We start from the raw sequence: 25,150 nt of genomic DNA, 5'->3' as shown, positions 1-25,150 counted from the left end.
TTTTGTCTGGAGATCACTCTGTTGGCCAGAAGTATAGAGAAATAAGTTTCTCAGCCTTGGGCCCCTGAGGTGGACTCATGCCCAGCAATGCTCCCCCTGCTGTGTGACCTCAGGTGAACTACTGCCCCTTTCTGGGCCTGTTTCTTTAATAAACTAGGACTTTTATTTTTCCCTTACTTACAGTGGATAACTTCAGAACTGGGAACCTCTGAGCAGGAAGTCTGGCCCGAGGGTGGGGAAAGGCTGCGGTTCTGGAAGATTACCAAGAAACTTGAAATTCTCATGTTAGCAGCCTTCAGAACTTGCTTTGATTCCTTACAAAGGAAGCTGCATTTGTTGTGTATCAAATTCATATTAGCTTGAGGAAGACAACCTGAAGGGGCGGTAGGCCTGCCTACCAAGGAGAATCCCTGTTCATAGATCAGTGTCTCATCTTCCAGAGCCTTCCACATGCATGTACATTTCCCAAAATATGTATTACAGGTTTCATTTTTATGTAGCAGATGATAATCTACAACTCCTAGCCTTTCCCCTTCCTAAGTGCTGGGATGACAGATTTGCAACCCACTGAGTTCCTGTTTTTCTATTAAATATTGAGCTGGACAGACGTAGGTGCTCACCGCACACACACACACACACACACACACTCCAGTTTACAAGAGTTTTCACAGGTGTTGGCTTCTTGTGATGAAAAAAAAAAAAACATCAAAAAAACAAAAACAAAACTTATTTTAAAGGAGCTGGGATTGTTGACCAGTTTCCAGAGGGGAGAGTGGGGCCTGGAGGATATCAGGTTTCTGTATCATCCAGGGTGTGGCTGGTATAGCCAACAGAGGAATATGAGACAGTAGGCCAGCCCAGGAGTCTGGGCCTGTAGTTCCTGGTTAATCCTCTCTGTAATGTCTCCAGAACCATGCTCCCCAGGGAGTGAAATCTCCCCAATTTATGACACATCACCCCTCCTCAATCTCTGCTAGCCCCAGTTTGTGCACACAGGCTAAAAATAATCTGGGTCAAGGCCTCTTCCCATCCCGCCGCTGCGCCTGGCCTTGGAAGCCTGGGGTGGAAGGAAAACTAACCCAGGCCAGCTCTCAAAATAGATCGTCACTCAGGGCTCTGCTATGTGTGTTCTAGGCCAGGAGGTGGTTCCTGCCCATACTCGCATGCACCCACAATGGCCAGCCCTGTCCCCACTCAGGCTTTGGTGCCCAAAGTAGGTGGGCACACTAGACTAGACACGTTCAGAATTCTATACAAGACACAATCACCTCCACCACCCAAGCCCTTGACCTCACCCGGCTCTGCCTCCTCTCTGTTTCCTGTTAGAAGCACATACAGTGCGATTTTGAGAAAAGGGTTTTCTTAAGTAAAAAGTAAGAAAGTCACGCAGTCACAGGACTTCATTTTACAGAGGTAAAAGTAGGCCCAGATAGAAAGAGGATTTGTCCTCTGTTACAGACCAGTCTGGGATGTACCCTGAGCTCCTAGCCTGATCCCTGGGAGTGGGGAGTGTTTGTAGAGTCAGAACTGGTCTTGAATCTTGCACCTGTCTCCCTCTGACTTTACATCATTGACCTTCGGTGGTCTTCCCTGTGAGCTGAGGCTCATGGGATATGAGTGCTGGCGGGAGGCAGTGAGGTGGTAAGTAGTAGGAAGATTGCCAGCAGCTAGCCATGGAGGGGACCTGGCTACCACAACTCTGCCCTCCCATTCCCGTGTCCCTCCACCAGTTCGACAGAACAGAAACAGCCGTCAACAACCTCAACCCGGCCTTCTCCAAGAAGTTCGTGCTGGACTACCACTTCGAGGAGGTGCAGAAGCTCAAGTTCGCCCTGTTTGACCAGGACAAGTCCAGTGCACAGTTGGATGAGCATGACTTCCTGGGCCAGTTCTCCTGCAGCCTTGGCACCGTGAGCCTGGGGCTCCCACGTGGAGTGGGGTACACAGGGGCCTCATAGTCAACCTTTGCTCCTGGGGTCAGGCGGGCCTCAGTCAGGATTTCCTATCCCCTACTTTCCCTAGCTGATCCTCCTGGACTCCCCTTTTGCCACACAGACACCTCCCCCTCCCCCCCCATCTCTCTCCCTCCCGGAGCCAACAGGTCCCAGAGGTGTTGTAGCCCAGTGATTTTGGCACCAGATAGAACACTCCCACTGAAGGGGCAACTAAACCCAGTGCCAGCTTCCTGCTACCACAGAGAAGTGGGGACAGTGATTCATGGTGCTGTCACCACAGTCCTGTTGTTGACCTATCCCCAAGAGTCCCTACTGCCTCCCTGAGTGCTCCTCTCTGTCTCTCCCACCCCAGATTGTCTCCAGCAAGAAGATCACTAGGCCTCTACTGCTGATGAATGACAAGCCCGCGGGAAAGGGCTTAATCACGGTACCAGACCTCCCCCACCAGCCGCTCACATCCCTTTTCTGTCTCTGCCACCCTCCCCCATCAATGGACTGCTTCTCCAGCAGATAATCACCAGCTTTGTTGGGAGTAAAAAGGCCCAACTTACAACTTAGCAACAGGTCTCTTAGCAACGGGCTCCTGGCTCTACAGATGATGCACTGGGGGCTGACTGGCTGGGGGACTGTCAGAAGGCCCTGCATGATGTGCAGCTCGGGGGTCAGGGGCCTCCTTATCATTGGTAGGGAGGGGTGTCCAGAGCCCCCACGGCATCCCCCACCAATACTAGCCCCTGCTGCTTCTCCCCTGGAGAGCTCTCACAAGCACCTGATGCATACAGCCGCTTGTCTCAGCTCAGCTTGATGATTCCGACAACTGTAATGGTTCCCCCTGCACCTTGCAGTGAATGCAGCGAAGTGCAGGGTCTTCCTGTGGATGGGTTGCTTGGTCCTCAGAGGCCTAGGAGGCAGGGCAAACCCTATTTCATAGATGAGAGGAATGATTACCAAGAGTGGGCCTCTGACAAGATTGCCCACACAGCCTGTGACGCGCTGCTGAAGGCACCTCATACTTCAGTGTACTCTCAGGGGTGGGGGGGCCCTCCCATGGCTCCCCACTGCCTCCGAGTCTTTCCTTCAAACCATGAGAGCCTGCTTTGTTTCCTTGCCTCCAAATTCTACCCTTTCTCCTCATGCCCCAAGCTCAGGGTAAGGTAAACCTATAACATGCTTCAAATAGCCCAAGATGATTCCCGGGCTGTTGCTGCAGCCTGGAAGGTGCCTCTTAGCAGCTCCCAACCTCCTCAGAGTTCAGTCAACCCTCAGGGCGGCCTCCTTACACTCAGCTAGATGCCAGCAGGACAGCCCCACTCTTGTCCAAGAATGCCCATCGTTCTACTCCAGGCCTGGGTACCTTTTTTCTAGGAGCTGGGACATAGGCACCATCCCATAGTCTAGGGGAAGAACAAGGAGAGAGACACAGCCCCAGGGCCTTGGCCTGTGGTACAAGGGACAGAATGCTGGCCAGTTTCAAATAAGACTATCCTCAGGTTAAGTCCATCTTGGTTAGAGGCAAGGCCGTGAGTGCATCTGTGGGAGAGGCCACAGTGGGCTTTGGGCAGCTGTGGTGAGGTCTGAGGGCCTCTTAGCTCTGGGGAAGACATCGTGAGGCCCCCGTCCTTCCCTGAACCTCAGTTCACTCAGCTGTGTGCACCCGGCTTCTCGTTGGAGAGGGAGCTTGAGGAAGCCTGTGCTACCTGGTGCAGAGCCTCTCCCTTGGCTCAGGACTGCCACCCCTGCCTAACCCCCATATTATCTCGCTTTCTGATTTCTTTCGACCATCTGATCTTTATCCCATTTCCCAGAAAATGGAAACCAAGGTTTAGGAGTCAAGAGGCGGGTCCCAGGTCACGTGGTGATCATTCTCCCTTTTACCTTGCACCCAGCCCCGGGGAATTCCATCCTGGAAGGGTGGGGAAGGGAAGGAGCAGACCCCCACATCCCCACTCCCACCCGCACCCCCACCCCTACCCCTTCTCTCACAGCCACAACCTTTCAGATCGCAGCCCAAGAGCTGTCAGACAACCGAGTCATCACGCTGAGCCTGGCCGGCAGGAAGCTGGATAAGAAGGTAAGCCGGGCAGGGCGGGGCTTCCACGAAGGAACGAACGAATACAGTGTTTCCCCAGCCCAGGACCCTGCAGCCCGGCCTCTATGGCGCCACCATTTTCATTTCCCACAGCGGTCAGACTTTCTCCCACTGTGTGGGGAGAATGCTCTGCCGCTCAGAGGGAGGCAGATTGCCGCTGGAAACTCTCTTGTGGCCCCCTTCTCTCCCACAGGGCTCCGCTGTGATCCTCCAGAGTCCTTCCCCCTTGTCCCCTCTGGCCACCTGGCTAGACCAGACCCTCTTACTGTCCTCAGCTTTATTCATTTTCTCATTTCCAAGTGCTGAGGATGGGGTAGTGTGCTGGAGGGTCACAATACCCAGTGCCCAGGTGAAACCAGGCATCCTCCAGTCTCAGGCCCATTGCCCTCTCTTCTGTCCACCTGGGACCCTCTACCGTGGACACTGTCATCGTGTCCTTCCCACATTCTAACTGTCCTTCTACAACCCTTTCCTGGAGACACAGTGGCAGTCCTTCAGTTGGCCTGTGATCACCCACGCTGTTGTCTCCTACATACCCTATCCCCTTTACTTCCGTGTGGCTTTTTTAGATGCCTCTGTGTGTGTGTGTGTGTGTGTGTGTGTGTGCGCGCGCGCGCGCGCGCGCTCGCATCAAGGAATTTCTAGAAGCCACCATACCTTTTGGTGACTGGCATCCTAGATTTATTTATACATTACCTTTGGAGGGGTCCGCGATGCTGTGGGACATATGGTCGGAGAACAGCTTACATAGTCAGCTCTCTTCCTTCCGCTGTGTGGGTTCTGAAGGGGCAAATTCAAGCCCTCGGGCGTGATGGCAAAGACCCTTGCCTGCTGAGCCATACCACTGGCCTGGACTGTAGTTTTAGGTTTGTGGTCTCATTCAAAAGTTCTTGGGCCTGGGCTTATTAAAGGCATGGTGTTCTTGGAGCTGCCACCTGCTGCTGCCACCGCCATTGCTGCCACTATGGCTGCTCCTGCACCCAAGGCGCAGGGTCTCTAGAGCCCAGAAACCTTGCCTTACTATGGGGGTTTCTTATCTCTCAGTTGGAAGCCCCAGGCCTCTGGGTGAACCTTGAGGAGGCTGGGGGGAAAAGAAGGGACAGACTTTTTGCACCATACCTACCACCCACCATGAATCAGGGACACAGCTGCGTTACACTCCAGTCCCCCTGAATCTGGTAGGGCTACACCCTCTCCCCACCATGTCCTGTCTCCCCCCAGGACCTCTTCGGGAAGTCAGACCCATTTCTTGAGTTTTACAAGCCTGGAGATGACGGCAAATGGATGCTGGTCCACAGGACTGAGGTAGGTAAAAGGGGCCACGGGTTCTCAAGACTGTCCATCAGACTGTAGTGGGCGTGGCTGAGGTGGGCGTGGCCTGTGGTGTCTGAGCAATGTCCAGAGCTGGAAACCCGGCTGTGGGTTTGCCCATCTCTTCGAACGCTTCTCTAATGGACCTGTGAGCACACTGCCCCTCCCTGTCCCCCAGGTGATTAAATACACCCTGGACCCTGTGTGGAAACCGTTCACTGTACCGTTGGTATCCTTGTGTGATGGCGACCTGGAAAAGCCCATCCAGGTTAGTGACTCTGAGGCCATGCTCCCCACCCTGCTAGCCCCACCGCCTAGTCCACCCCAGGGAGGCTCCTGGTATTCCTGTTTGAAACTCCTCTTATTAATGAGAAGAGGCGTGTGAGAGTGTGAGAGGAAGGCAGGAGCCCTAGATTCGGGGTCTAGAACTGCCTGGCCCTCAGGACTCAGACAGGATCCCCACCTCCAAGGACTGCAGAATTTCTGGGTAGATTACAGTGGGGCCAGAGGAAGTGCGGATGGCCGGTGGGTAGTAACCAGCACAGCCTCCATCTTGGGTGGCTTTAGTCTGCTTCCCCAGCAGTCATGGAAGGCTTCCTGCAGGAGGCAGCTCAGGAGCCCCCAAGGCTAGACAGATCAGACCATGGGAGGGAATGCTCTGGGGTGACCATGCTGAACCCATCCCAGGTTATGTGCTACGACTATGACAGTAATGGAGGCCATGACTTCATCGGCGAGTTCCAGACCTCTGTGTTGCAGATGAGCGAGGCTCGGGACGGTGTCCCGGTAAGATGGACAAATGTGCCATGACCCTGGGAGTCTCAGCAGGGACTATAAAGAAATCCAGAACTTTGGACCAAGCAGACAGGCACTGAATCACACTTCTGCCTACATGACCTTGAACAAGACAGTCCTCCCTGACCTCAGTTTCTCCCTCTGTCTATGGGGTCGAGGCTCGGGATGTGGATGAAGTCAGAGCTTAGGCACCTGGAAAGTGGTCTGGAGGCAGCCACCCAGGGAGCCTTTCTGGGGGAGGCATCTACCCCTGGGTCTAGGTTGTGTAGGGGATTTGGGGGCCCTTAAGACTTCCCCATTGTGCCTCCCTCCCTTCTTTCCCATGGCACCAGCTGGAGATGGAATGCATCAACCCCAAGAAGCAGAGGAAGAAGAAAAGCTACAAGAACTCCGGCATCATTATTCTGAGATCATGCAAGGTGAGCAGAGGATGCTCCTGGGAGCTGCACAGAGGCCTCAGTCTCCTTGTCTGTAGAATGGGTGTGTCAAAAAAGCAGAGAGTGCCAGCATAGTCTCCCATTCCCCTCCCTGTGCAGAGCCACAAGGATGTGAGATGATTTCCCAGGTGGTTTTCTAGGTGGGGAACTATAGGGGACCACTCCCCTCTTCCGGGGAGGCTGACACTGTGAGACTGTGAGGACCCAGGCAGCTGCTGCTTCCCCGGTAGAAATGAAGCCAGCACTGTGGCCAGGTCATGTTGTCTGTTTTTCCAGTCAGGCCCTGATTTCTTTAGTTCTTATTGTTGACAGGTTTCTCTGGGTAGCCCTGGCTATCCTAGAACTCGGTCTGTAGACCAGGCTGGCCTTGAACTCATAGATCTGCATGCCTCTGCCTCCCAAGTGCTGGGATTAAAGGCACACGCCACCACTATCACGCTCAGTCTAGCCAGAATTTTAAGATGATCTGCCTGTGCTGGCCACGAACGTGTCATCTTCCCAAGTGCAGGCATGGCAGGCATGGCAGGCATGGGAGAAGGATGCACCTGTAAAAATGTGCTTAATTACATTTATCTGGACGCTACTGATTCAGAAAGACCAACATGCTTTGCTAAGAGGTGCAGAGGCCTTGACAGCAGAAATGCTGTCTCCCAGCTTTGTAAACCTGCTCTGGAGACCTTGGATGGGAATCCTTACTCTGTGTGTGTTGGCAAGGGAGGCAGGGAGGACTCAGGGAGGCGGCTGCCCAGCAGGGGTGAATGAAGGCTTTCGCTGTTGGATGACTAATTTGCAGGTGCGACTAGCTCTGGGAAGCTGGTCCCTGCCTAGAGTGGTCCTCATGCACTCACGGCCTCTGCCTGAGAGCTTTGGAGTCTGTTGTGATAAGATCAGACCCCTTTGGCTTCCTCCTGAGGCACCAGGAAACAAGCACCAACTCCTACCGGGGCATTCACAGCCCCACTGACTCACCGTTTCTTCCAGATACATCGAAACTACTCATTCCTGGACTACATCCTGGGAGGCTGCCAGCTCATGTTCACTGTAAGGCCCCTCCCCATCACCAGCCCATCCGGGGTCATCCCCCAGGGCTCAGGCCTCTGCCACAGCAGCAGGGACTTGGGGCAAGGGATGGAACTGGCCTCAGAGACAAGGGCATAGGGAGTTTGTCCTGGTGGGTGGCTGAGTCAGGCTTGGCTGGGGGGAGGGGCAGGGCTGAGCATGCTACACAGGGCCTCCCACTCTGCTTCTCTACAGAGAAGAAAGGTCGGTTCCTGCCACTGGCCCGGAGGGTTCCATCCCCCAGTTGTTCCTTCTTCTTCTTCCATTCACTTCAGCTATGCCTCTGTTTCTAGCAGTTCTTTGCCCACCTTTTCAGAGATCCTCCCCTGGGGCTTTCGGTCCTCTCACACACCCGGCATTCATTGTCTTGTCTGGAAGCATCTTAGGAATTTTCCACCCATCCGCCTTTGTCCCTCCCCTAGACAGAAGTACCATGAACTTGGACACTCCGTGTGGACGCTCTGTGTAGTGTTTTGTCTCAGTTGTTATCTTGACTATTGGGGCTGGGAGATGAGTACACTTCCTGGGTCCACTGGACCCGCCTATTCCCCCGAGGCTGTGCTGGGGTCGGTGGCCACACTGCTTGGTCCCTTTTCTCTTTCTGCAGGTTGGAATAGACTTCACAGCCTCCAACGGGAATCCCCTCGACCCTTCTTCTCTCCATTATATCAACCCCATGGGCACCAATGAATACTTGTCAGCCATCTGGGCAGTGGGGCAGATCATTCAGGACTACGACAGGTATACTTGGAGATGACGCTGAAGGTCAGCCGGTGTCCCTTCAGACTGGGAAGCTCAGCTTGTCAGAGCTAGAAGGGACCCAGGGATCTGCAAAGAGTGGCATTCACACAGTTATTGTCCCATCCATCCCCCATGGGAGACATTGCCAACCGACTCTCTTACCAGCCAAGCCCCGTTCAAACTGAAATCTTTCTACACTCGATGTACCAGTCATCCAGCCATCCAGCAAGAAAATGAATTAGGATGGAGATGAAAGTCAGCTGCTACAGTGCAGTCTCTGCTTTTACAGCTAGGGATGCAGGCATGGGTGGGACGTAATAATGTGTTTGCCCAGAGGCAGGCGGATTTGAGTTCAAGTCCAGCCTGGTCTACAGAGTGAGTTCCAGAACAGCCAGGGCTATACAGATAAATCCTGTCTTGAAAAACCATAATAACAACAATAATAATGATAATGATAATAATAATGTGTCTGACCAGTACTTGGAAGGCAGAGGCAGGCAGACCTATGCGAGTTCAAGGCCAGTGTGTTCTACAAAGTGAGTTTTAGGCCAGCCAGGGCTATGGAGTGAGACCCTGTTTTGTTAAGTACATATCTGAATGTACAGAGATGAGGATTAGAGTCTCCATGGCCCAGTTTCAGGGGATCAGGGCCTCAGGGATGACTGTGCTTCTAGGCATTAAGATACAGTTGGCAGAGCAAGGAAGACTTCACAGTCAGGCAGAAGACCCTAATATCCACCAGGGTACCCAAGCCCTTCATGGGCTCAGCAAAACCCCAGTGATCTCAGGACACCATGTTAGAGCCACTGCCTTCTGCCCATCACCCTCCCACCCCTTTATTAAAGATTTATTTTATTTATATGAGTATACTGTAGCTGCCTTCAGACATACCAGAAGAGAGCATCGGATCTCATTACAGATGGTTGTGAGCCACCAAGTGGTTGCTGGGAACTGAACTAAGGACCCTTAGAAGAGCAGTCAGCGCTCTAACCACTGAACCATCTCTCCAGCCCCCTGCCCACCCCCTTTAACTGGTCTCCCTGCTCCGTCCTGGACCCTGGTAGCTCCTCTTCCACAGCAGCCAGAGTCTCTGATACAAATGTTGCGTGAGTTGACAAATAAGATATTGTTCTTCTGGAAGAAATCACTGGGATTTGGAGACACCTGTTTATGTGTGAAACAGAAGTCAAGGGAGCACGGAAGAGAGGCATTGTGGGGTCTCAGGGACCTACCCATGGCCCACAGAGAGAAGTAGCCATTTTGGTTGGGCCTTGGAGGATGAATACAAGTTTGTTAGGGACAATGGATTTGGGAAAGGCTATTTCAAATGGAACATAATGGCTGAAGTTGAGATAAGGTATCCTATGTGTTTGAGGAAGCAAGAGGCCAGGGCTGGGGTGGACAATAGGCACAGGAAGGAGAAGATAAACCTAGGCTCTGGGGCTGTGATGAAGGCAGGTCATGGTTATGATTTTAGGAGTGTTTCCCCCCCCAACTATAAGCAGGAAGTTTGGAACTAGTCCATTTCACTCCACTGTGACCTTGCCTCAATGAACAGGGTCTTGGTTTGAGAAGGATCTAGAGCAGTGGTTCTCAACCTTCCTGATGCTTTGACCCTTTAATTATCTTTGTTGCTACTTCATAACTGTAATTTTGCTACTGTTATGAATTATAATGTAGATGTCTTTGGAGCTGGATGTTTGCTGAAGGGGCTGCAGCCACGCTGATCTATAGGGTGCTTCCGGGGCTACCGGTCAAAATTAAGCAACAGTGTTTCCACTGGGTATAGATGGGCCACATTCAATTACCATCCAGAAGTGGGCTTAGACTTGGGCTTAGTGAGGAATTCTAGAGGGCTGAATTTCTGCTCTCTGCCCCTGGGGGTACATAAGGTGGTAGACCAGGAGGGGAGAGTGTGGCGTGAGGTGTGTCTGTGTGTGTGTGTTAGGAGTGGTGGTACTCAAATATCTTACATGTTCTCTTTGTATGGTCAGCGATAAGATGTTTCCTGCCCTGGGATTTGGGGCCCAGTTACCACCAGACTGGAAGGTGAGTGTGATGGATTCCACCTCCTTTGGTTGATGTGGGATTGGGGCTGGGACCAAATCAGGCGTGGGCGGAGCTCCAGGGTTCTGTCTGCCGTGCACTCAGCCCAGACTGCACCTGGGTCTTAGTTGTGTACCTCTGTGAGTGAGGCCAGGAGACAGGCAGAGGATGGTCTAGAACTCAGAGCAGAGGGACAGACCCCTACTACAGGGCCAGGATCCAACTCGGGATGAGCTGGAGAGGCAAGGCACCCAGAGCTGGCCAGGGATGCAGGACAGTCAGGGCATGGGAGAGCGGCTCAGGGAGAAGTCGGGGCATGGAGATCGGGAGAAGAGAGCAGGCTAGAAGCGGAGCTTGCTGGCTCCTGGGTGCTTTGCATGAAACTCCGCCATCCTTACCACAGGCTGCAGAAGTCAGCCTTGGTCCCCCTTTCACAGTGGAGAAGGCTGGCAAAGGGGGTTCAGGGAGGACCTAAGTCACAGGGAGGGGAGAAGGGACCCTCAGCCTCCCTAACTCCAGTAGATAGACATAATGGGAGACCTGTGTGGACATGGGGGAGTGAAAGAGACAAAGTACTGGGAGGAGAAGGGCTAGGGCAGGAAGATTTCAGATGCTGGGAAGGAGATAGGGGAGGGAAAAGGAATAGTAGATGCCTACGGGGTGGCCTTGGTGGAAGGCAGGTAAGGACCTCACCGATGGCAGGAGAGACCCTGGGTGCCCTGGCCTGGGAGGTCACTGAGAACACAGGCCACAAAGAGCTGGAGAGTTTCTGCATCCAGAGCCATTGAACAATATCCCATTTTACAGATGGAACAGCCAAGGCTCAGGACTTTAATGTGACTTGCCTGAGGTTACCCCCCACAGGCCTGGGCTCCAAGAAGGCAGATAGATTGAAGGATCATGCCCAAATTTGTTGTTTCCTAGAGGAGGAGCCAATGGGGATGTCATGCCCAGTTCTGCCAGTCCCCCTTCTGGTCTAACCCTGTTATGCTGCACATATCTTCTGGAATTAGTATGGCCTCCCGTCCTCTTAGCTTACCTCTGTGCTTGCATCAGAATAGCTCTGGGTCTGACACATGAACGATGGATATCCCGGCCCTGCACAGCGTGAGGCAGGATGCTGTGGGACCCAGACTGGGCCTCTAGACAAACATAGATGCCATGGGGAGGCAGGCAGGGTGAGCCAGTGGCCAGGCCCAGCAAGAGCTTGTTGCTAGGACACCAGCCAGCTTCCAAAGAATGCAGCTGAATGAGATGTTTTCTTGAGCAAAAGCCTTGGAAATGTCACAGGGCAACTCTGGGGGTGCTGGGGCCCGGCCAGGCTAAGTACCCAGTGGTGTTAAAGCAGTGTACTGCAGTGAGGTTAGGCAAATCTAGATGCTTGTGGGCCTGCGTCCTGGAGGCTTTCCATGGAGATCTCTGGTCCGGCCTGGTGCGAGGGCTCAGGCAAAGGGGAGAGAGTGCGAGCAGGAAATGTGTGTGTGTGTGTGGGGGGGGGGAGGGTTGTCTCTATCGCCTCTGCTGCTGCAGCTGGTTCCACCTCAGTCTCTGCTGTTGCCCTGCGCTGAATCAGGCTGGGCTAGGCTGACAAGAGGCCGAGTCGCCAGTGAGGAGTGCAGGGGGGAGCTTCTGGTGGCATTTCAGGAGAGCAGATCTCTTCCCAAGTGTCACAGTGGTGTTACATACAGCTCTTATGACAGAAGCTCTCAGATGATGGAGTAGTTCTCACACCTTTATTCCTTCTGGATAGGAGTCTTATATTCAGTTTTGGGGTGAGTCAGGGTCTGACAACAGGTACTTCCCATTGGCTTGGTCTGAGAACTTGGGGATACCTTATCTGCATGTGGGAGGACTTGGGGTGCTGCTCCTGCAGGACTGATGTCCACAGACCTCTCTATGGGGTTAGGGGAAGCTATGGAGGGTTGTGGCTACGTGACAGGAGCCAGGGGCCCAAGGAGTGTGGTCAAACGCCTGATGTCCCTTACAGGCTACTGTCACCTGCTGGGTCACCGGGGTTTTAAGCCTGAGCTCGACCAGGCACCAGGCTGCCTGTCACAGCTCACCACCCCACAGATGCTCTGTCCCCTCTCCTGCACTGCCAGAGTCTGCAGAGCCTGCACTACCAGGCCTGCCCCTCCTAGCCGTTCTTTCTACCATTCTGCCTCCTTAACCCTGTCCTGTGAGCTGCCTTCCTCTCTTCCTTTCTACCTCAGGGCCTTGCCTGTGCCCATCACCCAGTCACTTGCTTCTCCCGCCCTGGTTCATTGGCCCACCTTGGCACTGTTGTCACAGCTACCAGTGATTTATTGCTCTCTCTATGAGGAGGTGCCTGGTTCTCTCCTGCTGTGCTAGGGCCTGGCATACGGTTGGTGTAAAGTCGTTGTTTGCGACAGGATGGATTTGGGATCCAACCTAGTAGCTCTTTTTCTTTTTTCTTTTTTTTTTTTTAAAGATTTATTTATTCTTATATGTAAGTACACTGTGGCTGTCTTTAGACACACCAGAAGAGGGCATCGGATCTCATTATGGATGGTTGTGAGCCACCATGTGGTTGCTGGGATTTGAACTCAGGACCTTCGGAAGAGCAGTCAGTGCTCTTAACCACTGAGTCATCTCACCAGCCCAGCTTTTTTTTTTTAATATTTAATTTATTTTTACTTTATTTTTAATTATGTGTGTGTGTGAGAGAAAGAGAGAGGGAGAGGGGGAGGGAAATGGAGAGGGAGGGAGAGAGAGAGAGAGAGAGAGAGAGGGGGAGAGGGTTGATATGAGACTGTAGGTGCTGACAGAGGCCAGGGCATTAGTTCATCTGTACTTGTGAGCTACCATATGTAGATACTGGGAACTAGACTCGGCTCCTCTACAACAGCAGTATATGCTCTTTATCATTAAACCCACTCTTCAGCTCCAGACTAGGAGCCAGGACTCATGACAGGGATGCAGGGATAGACCCTTGAGGATCCGCACAGCTTGCATGTGACCCACTCAGCTCCATCGTATGGTCTGATCCCTTAAAGTTTAGCAATGAGTGATGGTCAGGCAACCCTGACTAGCTGAGTGGTATGAGGTAGACTTCGGTCCAGCACCGTGCTTAGCCTGGTGCTAAGATTGGAAAAGCCTTCAAGCCCAGACAAATGGTTCCCTAGATGCAGAGAGGGAACAGGGGCATGCCTAGAGTTCTAGGGCCCCACTGCCCCTGGCCATCTCTGTCCCATTTAGGAAGTCTCTTGGCAAGGAAGTTACATAGCAGCCTAGATGCACCCCCTACCCCCAGAGGACAGTGGACTGGCTCATAAGGTCTCGGTTTGTTTCCCTGTTGTAAAGTTAGGGAGGCAGGTAGATGTAGGACCAATAACGTAGATGTGGCAGAGTAAGAGAGTGAAACCTCAAAGGGCGCTGGCTTCGGGGTGGGGCAGGATGCTGCCTCTCAGCATGTCTTCTGCTTTCTAGGTGTCCCATGAGTTCGCGATCAACTTCAACCCCACTAACCCTTTCTGCTCAGGTGAGTGTGGCCCCAGCCTGCAGAGCAGCAGGCAGAGGGAGGGGGAGGAGACGGGGTTCCAGTTTCTGTCCTTCCTGTCCCATCTGTGACATACTTACTTAAAGTGACACGTGAGGAGGGTGGAGGGTGGAGTCATACAGCCCAGGGCTCAAGGCTAACTGCTGTCTGTCCCTGGCTGTGAAGTCTTGTAGAAGTGACTGCATCTCTCTGGGTCTTGACCAACCCTTACCTGCCCCAAGGAGGTGTGGCACCTGCTTAGCTCATTTTCCTGGGTGAATGGGGATAGAGGTGAGAATTAGAGGGACAGATGGCAGAGCCCCGTGTAGACCAGGAAGGCAGTGTTACACAGCGGCGCTCACCTCCTGCCTGCCCCTCTTGGAAGAGCCTTGATGACCAAAGATGGGTGGCGGCCTGGCAGGGAGGGGGAAGGAAAAGGAAGGAAGCGAGTGCAGGAGCCACCCCTTTCACACGTGTACCTCAAGACATTTTAGAAACCGAGAGGAGAGAGGAGCTGAAAGACATTAATTCCCCTTTGAGAGCTCCTGAGGCTGGGCCAGGATGAACTCCACAGAGAAGGAAGTCTCTCATGTCACCGTAGGGTTGTCATGATTTGGGCACAGAGGGCATCTCTTGGCCGTAAGTGAGATCCTGGGCTCCCTGGGCTCTGGTTTAGTACAGGTCCTCGAAGACATGTCTAAATTCAGATTGGTCCGTGTCAGCCCTAGCTAGGAGTCTTCCGCCCAGGAGCGTAGGGTTGTAGGGTATTGACTGGTCAGGACGGCAGCTTTTACGGAGCATCTGGTTTGTAAGGGGCCGTGCAAGGCCCATCCCCAACCAAAGCAGCTGCTAAGAGTGTCCAGATGGACCTCCAGATACCTACCCTGTCACCTCTCTGTCAGGCGCCTTGCTTGTCATTTATTCAGTCGGACAGGCTCAGAAAGCTTAAACCACTCACCCCATCCCACAGGCAAAAGGAGCAAGGAAGGCCTAAACCCAGGCCTCTCTGGTTCACAGTTAGGCTCTTGACTACTACCTTACTGTTTTCTTGACTACTAACTTTCTGTTTCGAGGCCACACCAATGATGGCAGGGGCTTTCTGGGAGAACGTGAAGTAGATACACTGTCAGCACCAGACTGGGGCAGGGGTGTTCAGCTGACCCGGGTTGTCTCCTGCAGGCGTGGATGGCATCGCCCAGGCATACTCAGCCTGTCTGCCCCACATCCGCTTCTATGGCCCTACAAACTTCTCCCCTATCGTCAACCATGTGGCCAGATTTGCAGCCCAGGCCACACAGCAGCAGACAGCAACGGTAAGTAGGTAGCAAGGGTTCATCCATGCTGGGGATGAGGCTAGCCTCGGGTGGCGCTCTGCCCAAGGGGAGGGAAATCAGGTTGGGATGTGTGCTCTTATCTTCCTATCAGTGTGGGGGTAGAGAGGGAGATGTTTAACCTCTCCTGGCTCCCTGTCCGGGTGAGAGGCAGGCTTTCTATAGTATAGGTTGCTTTCCATTTGGTTCTGAGGAGGCAGGATTAACCCGGTTTGACAAGACACGCTTCCCGGAGCCCTTCTCCAGAGAGAAGTGTCTTTGAAGTGAGACTTGTGACCACAGTCTCCAAGGGGGGAGGGACTGGCCACTGTCTGACCCCAGTGGGCTTAGGAGCTGGCCCTTTGGAGCATTTTGATCTAAAGCCTTAGAGGACTTTAGGTCTAAAGCCCCGGCCTAGGGCTCAGTAGTAAGATTGCAGTGTCTGTGGTGTGGCAGGTCACCAGGCTGGGCATCCAGCAGGGCCATGTGCCAGAGCTTTTCCTCAGACCGCATGGTCACTCACTGGCCCTGCAAGGTCTTCTCCACGTGGCCCTACTCTGTCTGAAGGGGCTTAAAAAAGAGAATTGGGTGTTTAGAGAAATGTGGCACAGCGGTGTGGGGGAACGGGGTGCCCAGGCAGGCCCTTGTCCAGGCACCTCTTCCCCCTGAGGGACCACACACACACACACACACACACACACACAGGCATGGTATAGAATAGAGTTTATTCAGGGTAGAGGTTGGAAGTTAGAGAGAGAGAGAGAGAGTAGAGAGTGGAAGCCAGCCATGACCACGTGGAGAGAGGGGGGAGGGGAGGAGAGCCCAAGGGGCAGAGAGGTGAGAGTGGGATGGAAGGGGGGGGAGAGAGAGAGGAGGGTCAAGTAGCCCCTCTTATAGTGGGCCAGATCTATGGGGCGGGGCATACCTGGCTGTTGCCAGGTAGGTGTGGGGTGGAGCTTAGACAGAATACCAACACTGTCCATGTCCTTCTGGCCTCTGTTATGAGTTAGCAGCAGCCTCTTGGCCACATGGGCCAGGGCTCTCTGTACTCACCTCACTATAGACTCTAAGCCTGGCACAGTGCCTGATGGGTGACAGGAACACAGCGCTCCGTGACTAGGTCAGTGAGACCATGCCACTGGCCTGTCCCAAAGGGAAGGCTCTGTACCGTGAATAAGGGGACCGCTGTGGGATTGTTCAAAGGAGGGAGGTGCCTGGTTCCTGGAAGAGCCTAGGTTGACATCCCTGAAGTAGCAGCAGAGAGAAAAGGGGAGTGGGGGTGGGAACTGAGAAAGAAGAGGACATAGGACTGGCTCGGGGACGGTCCAGGCCCAGTCTAATTGTCTTGGAGGCAGACAAGACTGTGGAGATGGAGGCCATTGTAGTCATGTGCTCTACATTTCTTTATGCGCACCCAGAGCAGATCAGTGTATCCAGTTTGTGTCATGAGGGAACAAGCCAGACTGCCTGAGGAGGTTAGCATTTGATAATCCTGCAGTACCCCACTCCAAAAGGCCTTGAAGGACAGGGAACTGTGTCCCTGAAAACTGGGACTAATACACACAAAACACTGAGGTATGGTCGCGCATTAGATGAGTCTCTCAGCTTTAGCCCCCTGCCTGGGGCAACTGAGGACTCAACTTCCTGCTTTTCTTTAAGCCCATTTCCTACAATGTAGTGGGAGCACGGAGCCCTGTGGTAATGCCAGAAGAGAAGACCTGAATGGACAGTAACTCTGTGAGGCCTGCCAGGGATCCTGTTTTGTTATTCTTTGGATCCCGAGGTCGCTGAGATGGGATAGCTTGGGTAGGGCAGAGTAAGGGGCAGACTTCAGCTTCACTACCCGCTGAGAGGTGCCAAGCTCGGTGCCAACAGAATTGTTGGCCGCACAATTCTTATAAGGGCTAGAAGACAGGCCTGATTTCCTCTTCAGGAGAAACCATCTGGGCAGGGAACGTGAGAACATCCCAGCCGTGTGCCAGGGCCCTCTCTCCTGCTGTCCCTGCTGCCAGCCAGGGGTCAACTAGACGAGGAGGTGGGGGTTTGGAGACAAGTGGCTTCATGACTGAGAGACTCCAGATCTGCAGGGGCTTTTTCCACCCTCCTCACCCTTCCCCCCTCATCCCCCCCCCCCATTCTCCAGCAAGGAGAACCTTACCTTTGTTCTGAGCAAAAGGACTTGAGACCTGTGCTCAGATACCTTTTCAAACCTTTCCGGGATCCACCCTGGTTCATTTGGCTTTACTCACCGTTTCACACCACCCTGGCTTCCCAGGCCAAGGTGTTACCTCTAAGGCCTTGTGACTTCAGATGATGCCCAGGCCCCTCCAGTTGTGAGGGTAGAGCCTGGATCTCTGCTGCCCCTTCTACTCTGAGGTCCAGGAGTAGACAGACTTTTCTACCACCTACCCTGACCCTCTCCACCAGAGGAGGTGAGTAGGGCTGTGGGATGGCTCAACCTCAAGCAGAAAGGACCTCGTTCAAGCCCCATCTCCCCAACTTCCTGGTTGTGTTACTAGAGCACTCTGACCGTTGGTTTTGGTCCCCTGTACAACAGCATTTCCTTCTGTTAGCGCCGTAGGGAGTCACCCAAATGGCAGGTGCGTTGTCAGCCTGGAGCCTGGCACACAAGATGTGTTGATTGTAGGAACGTGTGAGGGTATCTCTTGGGCTAGCATCTGGTAATGCTGTGCACAGGGTGACCCATGGTAGACAGAAGTAATTGGTGCATTAGCCAATGCTTCTGTTTTAGCCCCCTTTTAGTGCTGGGGAATATAATGTGGCTTTACTGTCCCTGTCCCCTCACAGGACATGGAGAGCCGGCGGTAGTGTCTCTAGCACCTTCCATTCATTTGTTCCACGTGCCTCTTCTGAGCCTTTCTGTGCAACCCCAAGGATTCTTGGATGGATGAGGTCCAGCTTATAGGCTAGAGAGGAGTCAGCTGGAAGGCCACCCAGTGATGCAGCATCACTGCCTAAGACTGTGATGGGTTGCAGTACAGGACTGCATAGGTGGTACCTAACTGACAGCAGACACAAGGAAAGGTTGATGCTTAGAAGGAGGTGTGCAGACTTAGACTTGAGAGATTCTTAAGAGTTTGGGGTTGGGGGGGGCAGGTGGTTGTGGGTGGTAGCAGCCCAGCAGAGGGAGCAGCATATGCAAAGATCCAGGGGTCTTGGTATGTGGGTATAGCTGATGGAGTTGTATGTAAGGAGATTGTGACAGAATGGGCAAGATTGAGAAAGCTGGCTATCTCCCACAGGACCTTGAGAGCCATCAGACACTCTAGGTTTCCTCCTGAAGGTAGTGGGAAGCCACTGTGTGAGGGAGCAGGAGTGGGGGTGGGGGTAATGAGGTACGAGTGATTTGAAAGTGCCCTTGCTTTGTTCAGTCTGGCCTTGTTGTTTGTGGCCTATTCCTGCTTGGTGGCCAAGGCATCAGGCCCCATCTCAGGGCCCTCAGCAGACAATTTTTCAGAAATTACCTGGAGATGAGTGCATCTTCCCCAGACTCTGCCTGGAATTGTGTGGTCAGGCCAATTTCCTCTAAGTCCAGTCGTTGATGTGGTAGGAGATGCAGCTGTGCAGTCCTTGCACCCTGAGGCATGCCTGGAATTGGCAAGAGACACTCTGCTCTTTGAATATGCTGGAACTTGGTTTCTGAGACCTGGATGGGAAGCCAAGCCCCTGACATACAATGTGTGCTGGGCTGTCAGGGGCACCTAGTGTGGGTAAGGAAGGAGGAGTGTGTGGAGGGACCTCCTGTGGAAGGCTGCCTGTGGCGCCCAGGAGTGAGGATTTATAGCTACGGCTCTGGCTCTGCCTAGACCACAATCCTGGTTGTTCAGACTCTCCAACCCCAGGTTAATGGGTGACAAGAAAGCTTTTCCTGCTAGGCTCAGTGACCAGCTACCTATGCACTGGGTGGCAGAGAAGAACAGCATGGGAAGAACCCCAACTTTGTAGTCAAGCAGACTTGGGCATGAGCCAGAACCTGCCAGTTACCTTAACATGTCGTACAAGCCCTTTGAGCCGTTTGGTGTCCTCTAAGCCAGACTCGCAGTTAGGTTATCTGCGAAAGGTCATGTTTTCAGGCGTGCCTGGCCCTTCCTGCTATACCTGCAGTCTTACAGGAACCCAGGCTCTGTGTTTCCACACTCACATCCCTGGGAAGGAAGGCACTAGACTACAACAAAGAACAAGACGACCACAGGGAGGTGGGGGCATGTGTCCTAGCTGGACGGGGCTCGAAGACAAGTGCTACCTTTGATAGAGCAGCCAGTTAAATCTTTCCTCAGTGTCAGGCCTCTTTCCGCCCTTCTTTCTGCCAGCTGAAGTCCCAGGAATTTTGCCCTGGACTGCCTGGTGGGTGGGGTTAATGTGGATAAAAGCTGGCTAGGGAAGCGACCCTAAAACAATGATTGGCAATGGCAGGGAAAGGGTCTAGGATTGGTAAAACCAGGGCTAGGGGCTGCCAGCAGCAGCTCTCTACTGCTGGGTTCAGGCTCAGTCTCCATGGCAACAAGTATCCCCAGCCAGGGGATTGGTCTCTTAAAGGCACAGTCTTGGAGCTGGGGGTATGGAGGGTGGAGCCAGTGTCTGCACAAGCTCACCATACCCGGACCTGTAGTGTGTACTTTGGGACAGAAGAGTCAGACAGGATATTGTGGAGGTTGGGTTTGTATTGTCCACAAGCTGAACAGCTTTGCCAGCTAAGAAGGCGACTCCATGCCCACCTGGGTCACCTCTGCCCTCCCTTAGCTTCGTGATTTTTCTTTAGGCAATTAGGGGTCAGAGGACAGAATCAGAAGACAGAGCCCCCAATGGTGAATCAGCACAAGGCTCATGTGTTTAATCTCATTGGATAGGGCAGAACACTGGATTCCTCTGAACAGGGCCACCAGATGGCCAGGACAGCACTGGGTGAAAGTAAAGTGCCAGTCACCTCCGTCTCTGAGGCCCACTTGTTGGACTGTCCTGACAATTTCCTGTCAATCACCTACCTTCTCCGTATCAAGTCATCCTGTGTGCACTTTCTCCTTTGATTTCTCCTGTTCAGTGTAATGTAGCTGAAATAATTCATAAAGAAACACACCTCGCTAATGGAAGTTTGGTGTCATTTGCCATAAATAGAGGATAACAGGAAGACACAGGGCAAACTGTGCCGTGGTGTGACCACGCTATAACCTAGACCCGATCCCTGATCCACATCTCAGAAGTGATGGCCCACATGACCTATGCTTTGCCCCTGCGGGTGTATCCTTCTATGCCAAGTCTGGAGCTAGCAGGGCACAAGTGTCCCTGCCCCTCAAAGACAGAGGAGGTGGGCCAGCCAGAAAGACTGTGTAGGCTAGAATGTGTTCCTGTGCAAGTCCGGGCTTGTCAGGCGGCTGGCATGCCAGCTCCGAGCAGTAACTGTTAGGTTAGAGATGATGAAAGTCTCAGCGGATTAAGTCTTAGTGGCCAAAGCTGTGCTGCAGAGTGACTGGCAGAGCCCGCCTGGAGCCTGGAGCCCAGACTCAGAACGGGAGTCAGCAATGTCCAGGGTGTGGACAGGGCCTCCTTCAGGCCTTGAGGATTTGGAAGGGAGGGGTGTGAGGCCGCACTCTCCCCCCATCACTTGGCCCACTCCTCCTTACAGCAGTACTTCATCCTCCTCATCATCACCGACGGGGTCATCAGTGACATGGAGGAGACGCGGCACGCCGTGGTGCAGGCCTCCAAGCTGCCCATGTCCATCATCATTGTGGGCGTGGGCAATGCTGACTTTGCAGCCATGGAGTTTCTAGATGGGGACAACCGGAGACTGCGCTCACATACAGGCGAGGAGGCGGCCCGAGACATTGTGCAGTTCGTGCCCTTCCGAGAGTTCCGCAATGTGAGTGTGGGCCCAGGTTGGGAGGGTCTGTAACAGAGCTCATGGTCTCAGACTCCTCCCCCTTAGACTGTTAGTTTCTGAGGACCCACGATGAGTCAGGTGCTGTCGTCACTCTTGCCCAAGATAAGGCCACTGTGACACCGTCACTTGTGGATTTATTTCCACGAGTCAAAGGAACCCAGGAGTGGGACCTAATCCAGATTATGGCTCTAGGTAGTGTCCCGGGGAAGGCAAAACGTTGAGACAGGCTGCGGTAGAAGCCAAGGCCCAGAACTGGGGCTTCCTGCCCTTTCCTCTACCAGCCCCTTATTTTTCAGGTGGGAAAATGAAAGCTGAGAAATGTCTCCTGTTAGCCTGGCTTTCTTCCCCCAAATATGCAGATGATATATGGTGGTAGCCAGCCTCTTCCTGGAAGTGGCTCTGGCCTTACTGAGAAGACCTGTGAGCGGGCCAGGGTTTACAGAACAGTCTTGAGATGCTGTCTTTTGGATGGACCCAGGACTTTTGGGTGGCACCTATGTAAGGCCAGCCTAGGTTCTAACTCCTATGGATGGGATCAGTAACGCCCTGCATGGTCTTAGGCAAGCTATGACCTTACCAAGCCTCAGTTCCCTCAGCTAAAGCCTATGGAGATGCCAGGTCTTAAATCCTGGGAACCAGCCCTGGCAAGTGGTGGCCCAGTGGTCACCATGCATCTGTCTAGGATGATTTTGTTCCTTCCTCTGGCTTCCTAGGACAAATGTGAGACGTTGGTCATCTGTTGCTATATGAGACAGCGACTTGACACCTTCCTGTGGCTGCTCAGTAGTGACCATTCTCTGATGCTTCTCATAGCCAGATTGCTGGTCAGAAAATGCTTCAGATTGAGGAGGCTAAAACAGCATTTCTACCCCCCTCCACCCCCACCCCCACCCCCAAATTCATCCTCTAAGGTCTTTCCCCATCCTGTAAGGGCAGAGAACATCACTGACAAGGAAGTCACTGCTAGCGGTAGGATTAGCATTTGGGCTGGGCTGAGGTCTACTCATTTCAGAGGGCCCTGGCCCTCAAGCCCTCTATGGGCCTCTGCTAGCACAGCTCTGGGATGGTGAATCTCTCACCTGCACATTAATCCTCCTCCTCCTCCTCTTTCCTGTTTCTCCACACCTGGACCCCACAGGCAGCAAAAGAAACTCTGGCGAAAGCGGTGTTGGCAGAGCTGCCTCAGCAAGTTGTGCAGTATTTCAAGCATAAAAACCTGCCCCCCACCAACTCAGAGCCTGCCTGAGCCCACGTCCAGCCGCAGCATGCCAGCTGAGCCCCCAGCCCCCACCCCAGGGACTTGCACGCTCACCCTGCTTCCTCGTGGGTGGCCTTTTTTTTTTTTTTAAACCAGTCCACATTTTTATTTTTTACAACTGGACCTCCACCCCCAACTTCCCCAGCCCAGCTGGGCCCCCTTTGTCAGAGTCAACAGATGATGCTTCCAGGACAAACCAGCTTCCTCTCCCCAACCCTCCTGCCACTCTAAGTATTGAATGTACTTTGTATAATTTTGGTGGAATTATTGTTATTAAAGAGAATAAAATTTTTACAATCATAACTGGCTTTTTCTAAGTAACTAGCTGCAAGAAGGAATGTATCCCTACTGCATACTTTGTATGGTGGTTTGCTGTTTTTATACTGTGACTGTGTTCTATTTGTTAAACTCAGGGTAATAAAGGAGTTTCAGATGTTGCCTGTCAAGCTCCTTCCTTAGTGAGGGTCAATGGGCATTCACTGATCTGGAAAAGAAAACCAACAGGAAGGCCCTCGTCCTCACCCCCGTTCTTGGTGTGATCACTTCCTCATGGGGACATGCAGACCCTGTCACCAGTAGTGATTCCTGTGAAACCGACACAGGACATGGCATCCAGGCAGCGGCTGCAGCCACCCACTTCCTCCTCTGGGTGTAGTAGGCAATGTCTTTGGCTTCAGGACCCTAAACAAGATTATGTCTGTTCCTGCTGCTCCTCTTAGCACACACCTCCTCTTCACGAGACTGGCCCAGCCCTCCCCTCCTTGTTCCTTTCCCTCCACACCCATATTCTCTTGCTGAGTTCTAGGCCTTTTGACAAGCAGACATGACTGTAACAGTGAACATTTCTACTTAGTACCATATTTCTAGTTCCCTGTGCCAGCACTGTTCGTGAACCTTCCACGGCCCTACCACAATCTTGCAGAAACGGAAACACACCAGGCCTACTAGACAGGCAGAATACGGATGGAAGTGTTTCTAACCACTGTGCATGCATATCCTACTACCCCCAGCATCTCCCTTAGCATCTCCAGGGGGCTTTCCTGCTCAAGCTGCTAATGACCTTACACTGTTCTGTGGACACTAAGCCTCCTCCGCCTTCTCCAGGCCAGTCCTTCCTAGCTGCTGGAAATGATCAGCACTAGGCAGGTCCCAATCTCAGGGACCACGGTGTATATGGTGGAAATGAGAAGCAAATTTCTGTGGCCACCAAATACTTGCTTTTGTTTTTGAGACAGTATCTCACTATGTAGCTCTGGCTGCCCTAGAACTCACCATGTAGACCAGACTGGCCTTGAATTCATGAAGATTGTCCTGTTTTGTCTTCTGGTAGCTAGGACTAAAGTTGTATGCTACCACACCCAGCTACTAACTGGCTTAGCCAACAAGGGAGTAGATATAATTTCCAGGTAGGTGACTGTACTGTTGGAGCCAGTCTCATCACACACACACACACACACACACACACACACACACACACACACACACCCGAGAGAAAAAGCCAGCCTTAAGACATAATCTGGTTCTGTCATAGCAGGGCAACCCAAGCAAGTCACTGGGCCTCTGGGAATTTGGGGTTCCTCTATAGTGTACAGAAGGGTTGGCTTCAGAGTGCTTTTTCAGAATGAAAAACAAGTCCACTAAAACAATGAATGCAGCGTGTTCCCCCAACTGCTTGACCTGTACAGAGCAGGCCTCAGTGGTGTCACAGAAGTAAGAGTAGCCTGTCTCCCATGAGGCCTTTCTGTCTCTCTTCTGCTGCTAGGGCCAGGACTGCTAATGCTATTCCAACTCCCTCTGAAACCATTTCTCTAGCAGGTAGGGGAACAATGCCAGCCCATGACAGAGTCATTAAGGCATGACGGTGCAACTTGTGACTACAAAAGTGTTGACGAGATTCCAGCCAAGCGCCATGCACCAATTACTCGCATTCCATTCTAGCATGTCTAACTAGGCTGGGCACGCCAGGGTGCCAAGAAGCCACCCAAGTCCAAGCGACTGTTCACTGTCACTGAGCTCGCTGTCCTTTACCTGGAGGGGTCTAAGATGACAGCTGAGTCACATACCCACAGCAAGGACATTTGAGCCAAAGAATCCGGTGTGCCTAAGCAATTAACATTTAGCTAACTGGTTCTAAGGCAGAAGCTGGTGGAGCTGACAACCAGATCTGACTCTTCCAACATGTCAGTGTTCTAGTTACGATCTGGGGAATGCCAGCGCCATACAAACCTGTGTGTAGCATGTTAATACACTGGCTACTCTACCCAGACATGGGCAGCTTCTAATTTATATATGACCATAGGAAGTTGGTATTATTCTGTTTCCTAGGTGAAGGACCTTGTCTGCCTGTAATGAGATCACTATGGCATATCTATGGAGGGTGGAAAGACAGTTCTTAAGGGGCTGGTCTGGGCAAACCAAGTTTTTCCCTTAAGTGAGGAGCTGGCATAAAGGAGAGACTTCAGGGGCTGGGAAGCAAAGAGCAAAAACAAACAAATCATAAAGTAAGTGTGTGTGTGTATGTGTGTGTGTTGGGGGGGTCTGACAAGGCACTTTACTGAGTAGTGGGTGCTTGTGCATGTATGCATTCATGTGTGTCTTACTTCAGTCTGAAGGCCTTTCTTTCTGCTGGATCCTGGGACCTCTGGAAGCTGTGCAAGGCAGTAAGTCAGCTACCTGTCTAGGTCCAGTCATATCGGCCTCCTAGCTTTTCATAGAAACAGGTGACTTGAATTTCCAGTCCCTTTCCTCCCC

At 52.7% G+C, this 25,150-nt stretch overlaps 1 protein-coding gene across 2 annotated transcripts in view; it reads left to right on the top strand.

Annotated features, from left to right (window-relative positions):
• Positions 1-22,702, top strand: part of Cpne2 (copine 2) — a 39,629-nt gene extending 16,927 nt beyond the window's left edge. The window contains exons 3-16 of one of the 2 annotated variants that reach the window (XM_052167155.1): positions 1,731-1,910; positions 2,308-2,382; positions 3,955-4,026; positions 5,266-5,349; positions 5,534-5,623; positions 6,043-6,141; positions 6,483-6,569; positions 7,569-7,628; positions 8,254-8,387; positions 10,382-10,436; positions 13,884-13,935; positions 15,112-15,245; positions 20,887-21,120; positions 22,280-22,702. In XM_052167155.1, the coding sequence (XP_052023115.1) occupies positions 1,731-1,910; positions 2,308-2,382; positions 3,955-4,026; positions 5,266-5,349; positions 5,534-5,623; positions 6,043-6,141; positions 6,483-6,569; positions 7,569-7,628; positions 8,254-8,387; positions 10,382-10,436; positions 13,884-13,935; positions 15,112-15,245; positions 20,887-21,120; positions 22,280-22,387 (1,464 nt within the window). In that variant the 3' untranslated portion in view covers positions 22,388-22,702. Of the gene's footprint in view, positions 1-1,730; positions 1,911-2,307; positions 2,383-3,954; positions 4,027-5,265; positions 5,350-5,533; positions 5,624-6,042; positions 6,142-6,482; positions 6,570-7,568; positions 7,629-8,253; positions 8,388-10,381; positions 10,437-13,883; positions 13,936-15,111; positions 15,246-20,883; positions 21,121-22,279 lie in introns of both variants that reach the window. The other variant, XM_052167154.1, reaches the window with a different exon arrangement.
• Positions 22,703-25,150: the final 2,448 nt, after the last annotated feature.

The sequence above is a fragment of the Apodemus sylvaticus genome, chromosome 21, assembly GCF_947179515.1.
Source record: "Apodemus sylvaticus chromosome 21, mApoSyl1.1, whole genome shotgun sequence".
Lineage (NCBI taxonomy): Eukaryota > Metazoa > Chordata > Mammalia > Rodentia > Muridae > Apodemus > Apodemus sylvaticus.
The sequence above is the reverse complement of the archived record's forward strand: the minus strand, read 5'-3'. Positions and strand labels throughout refer to the sequence as shown.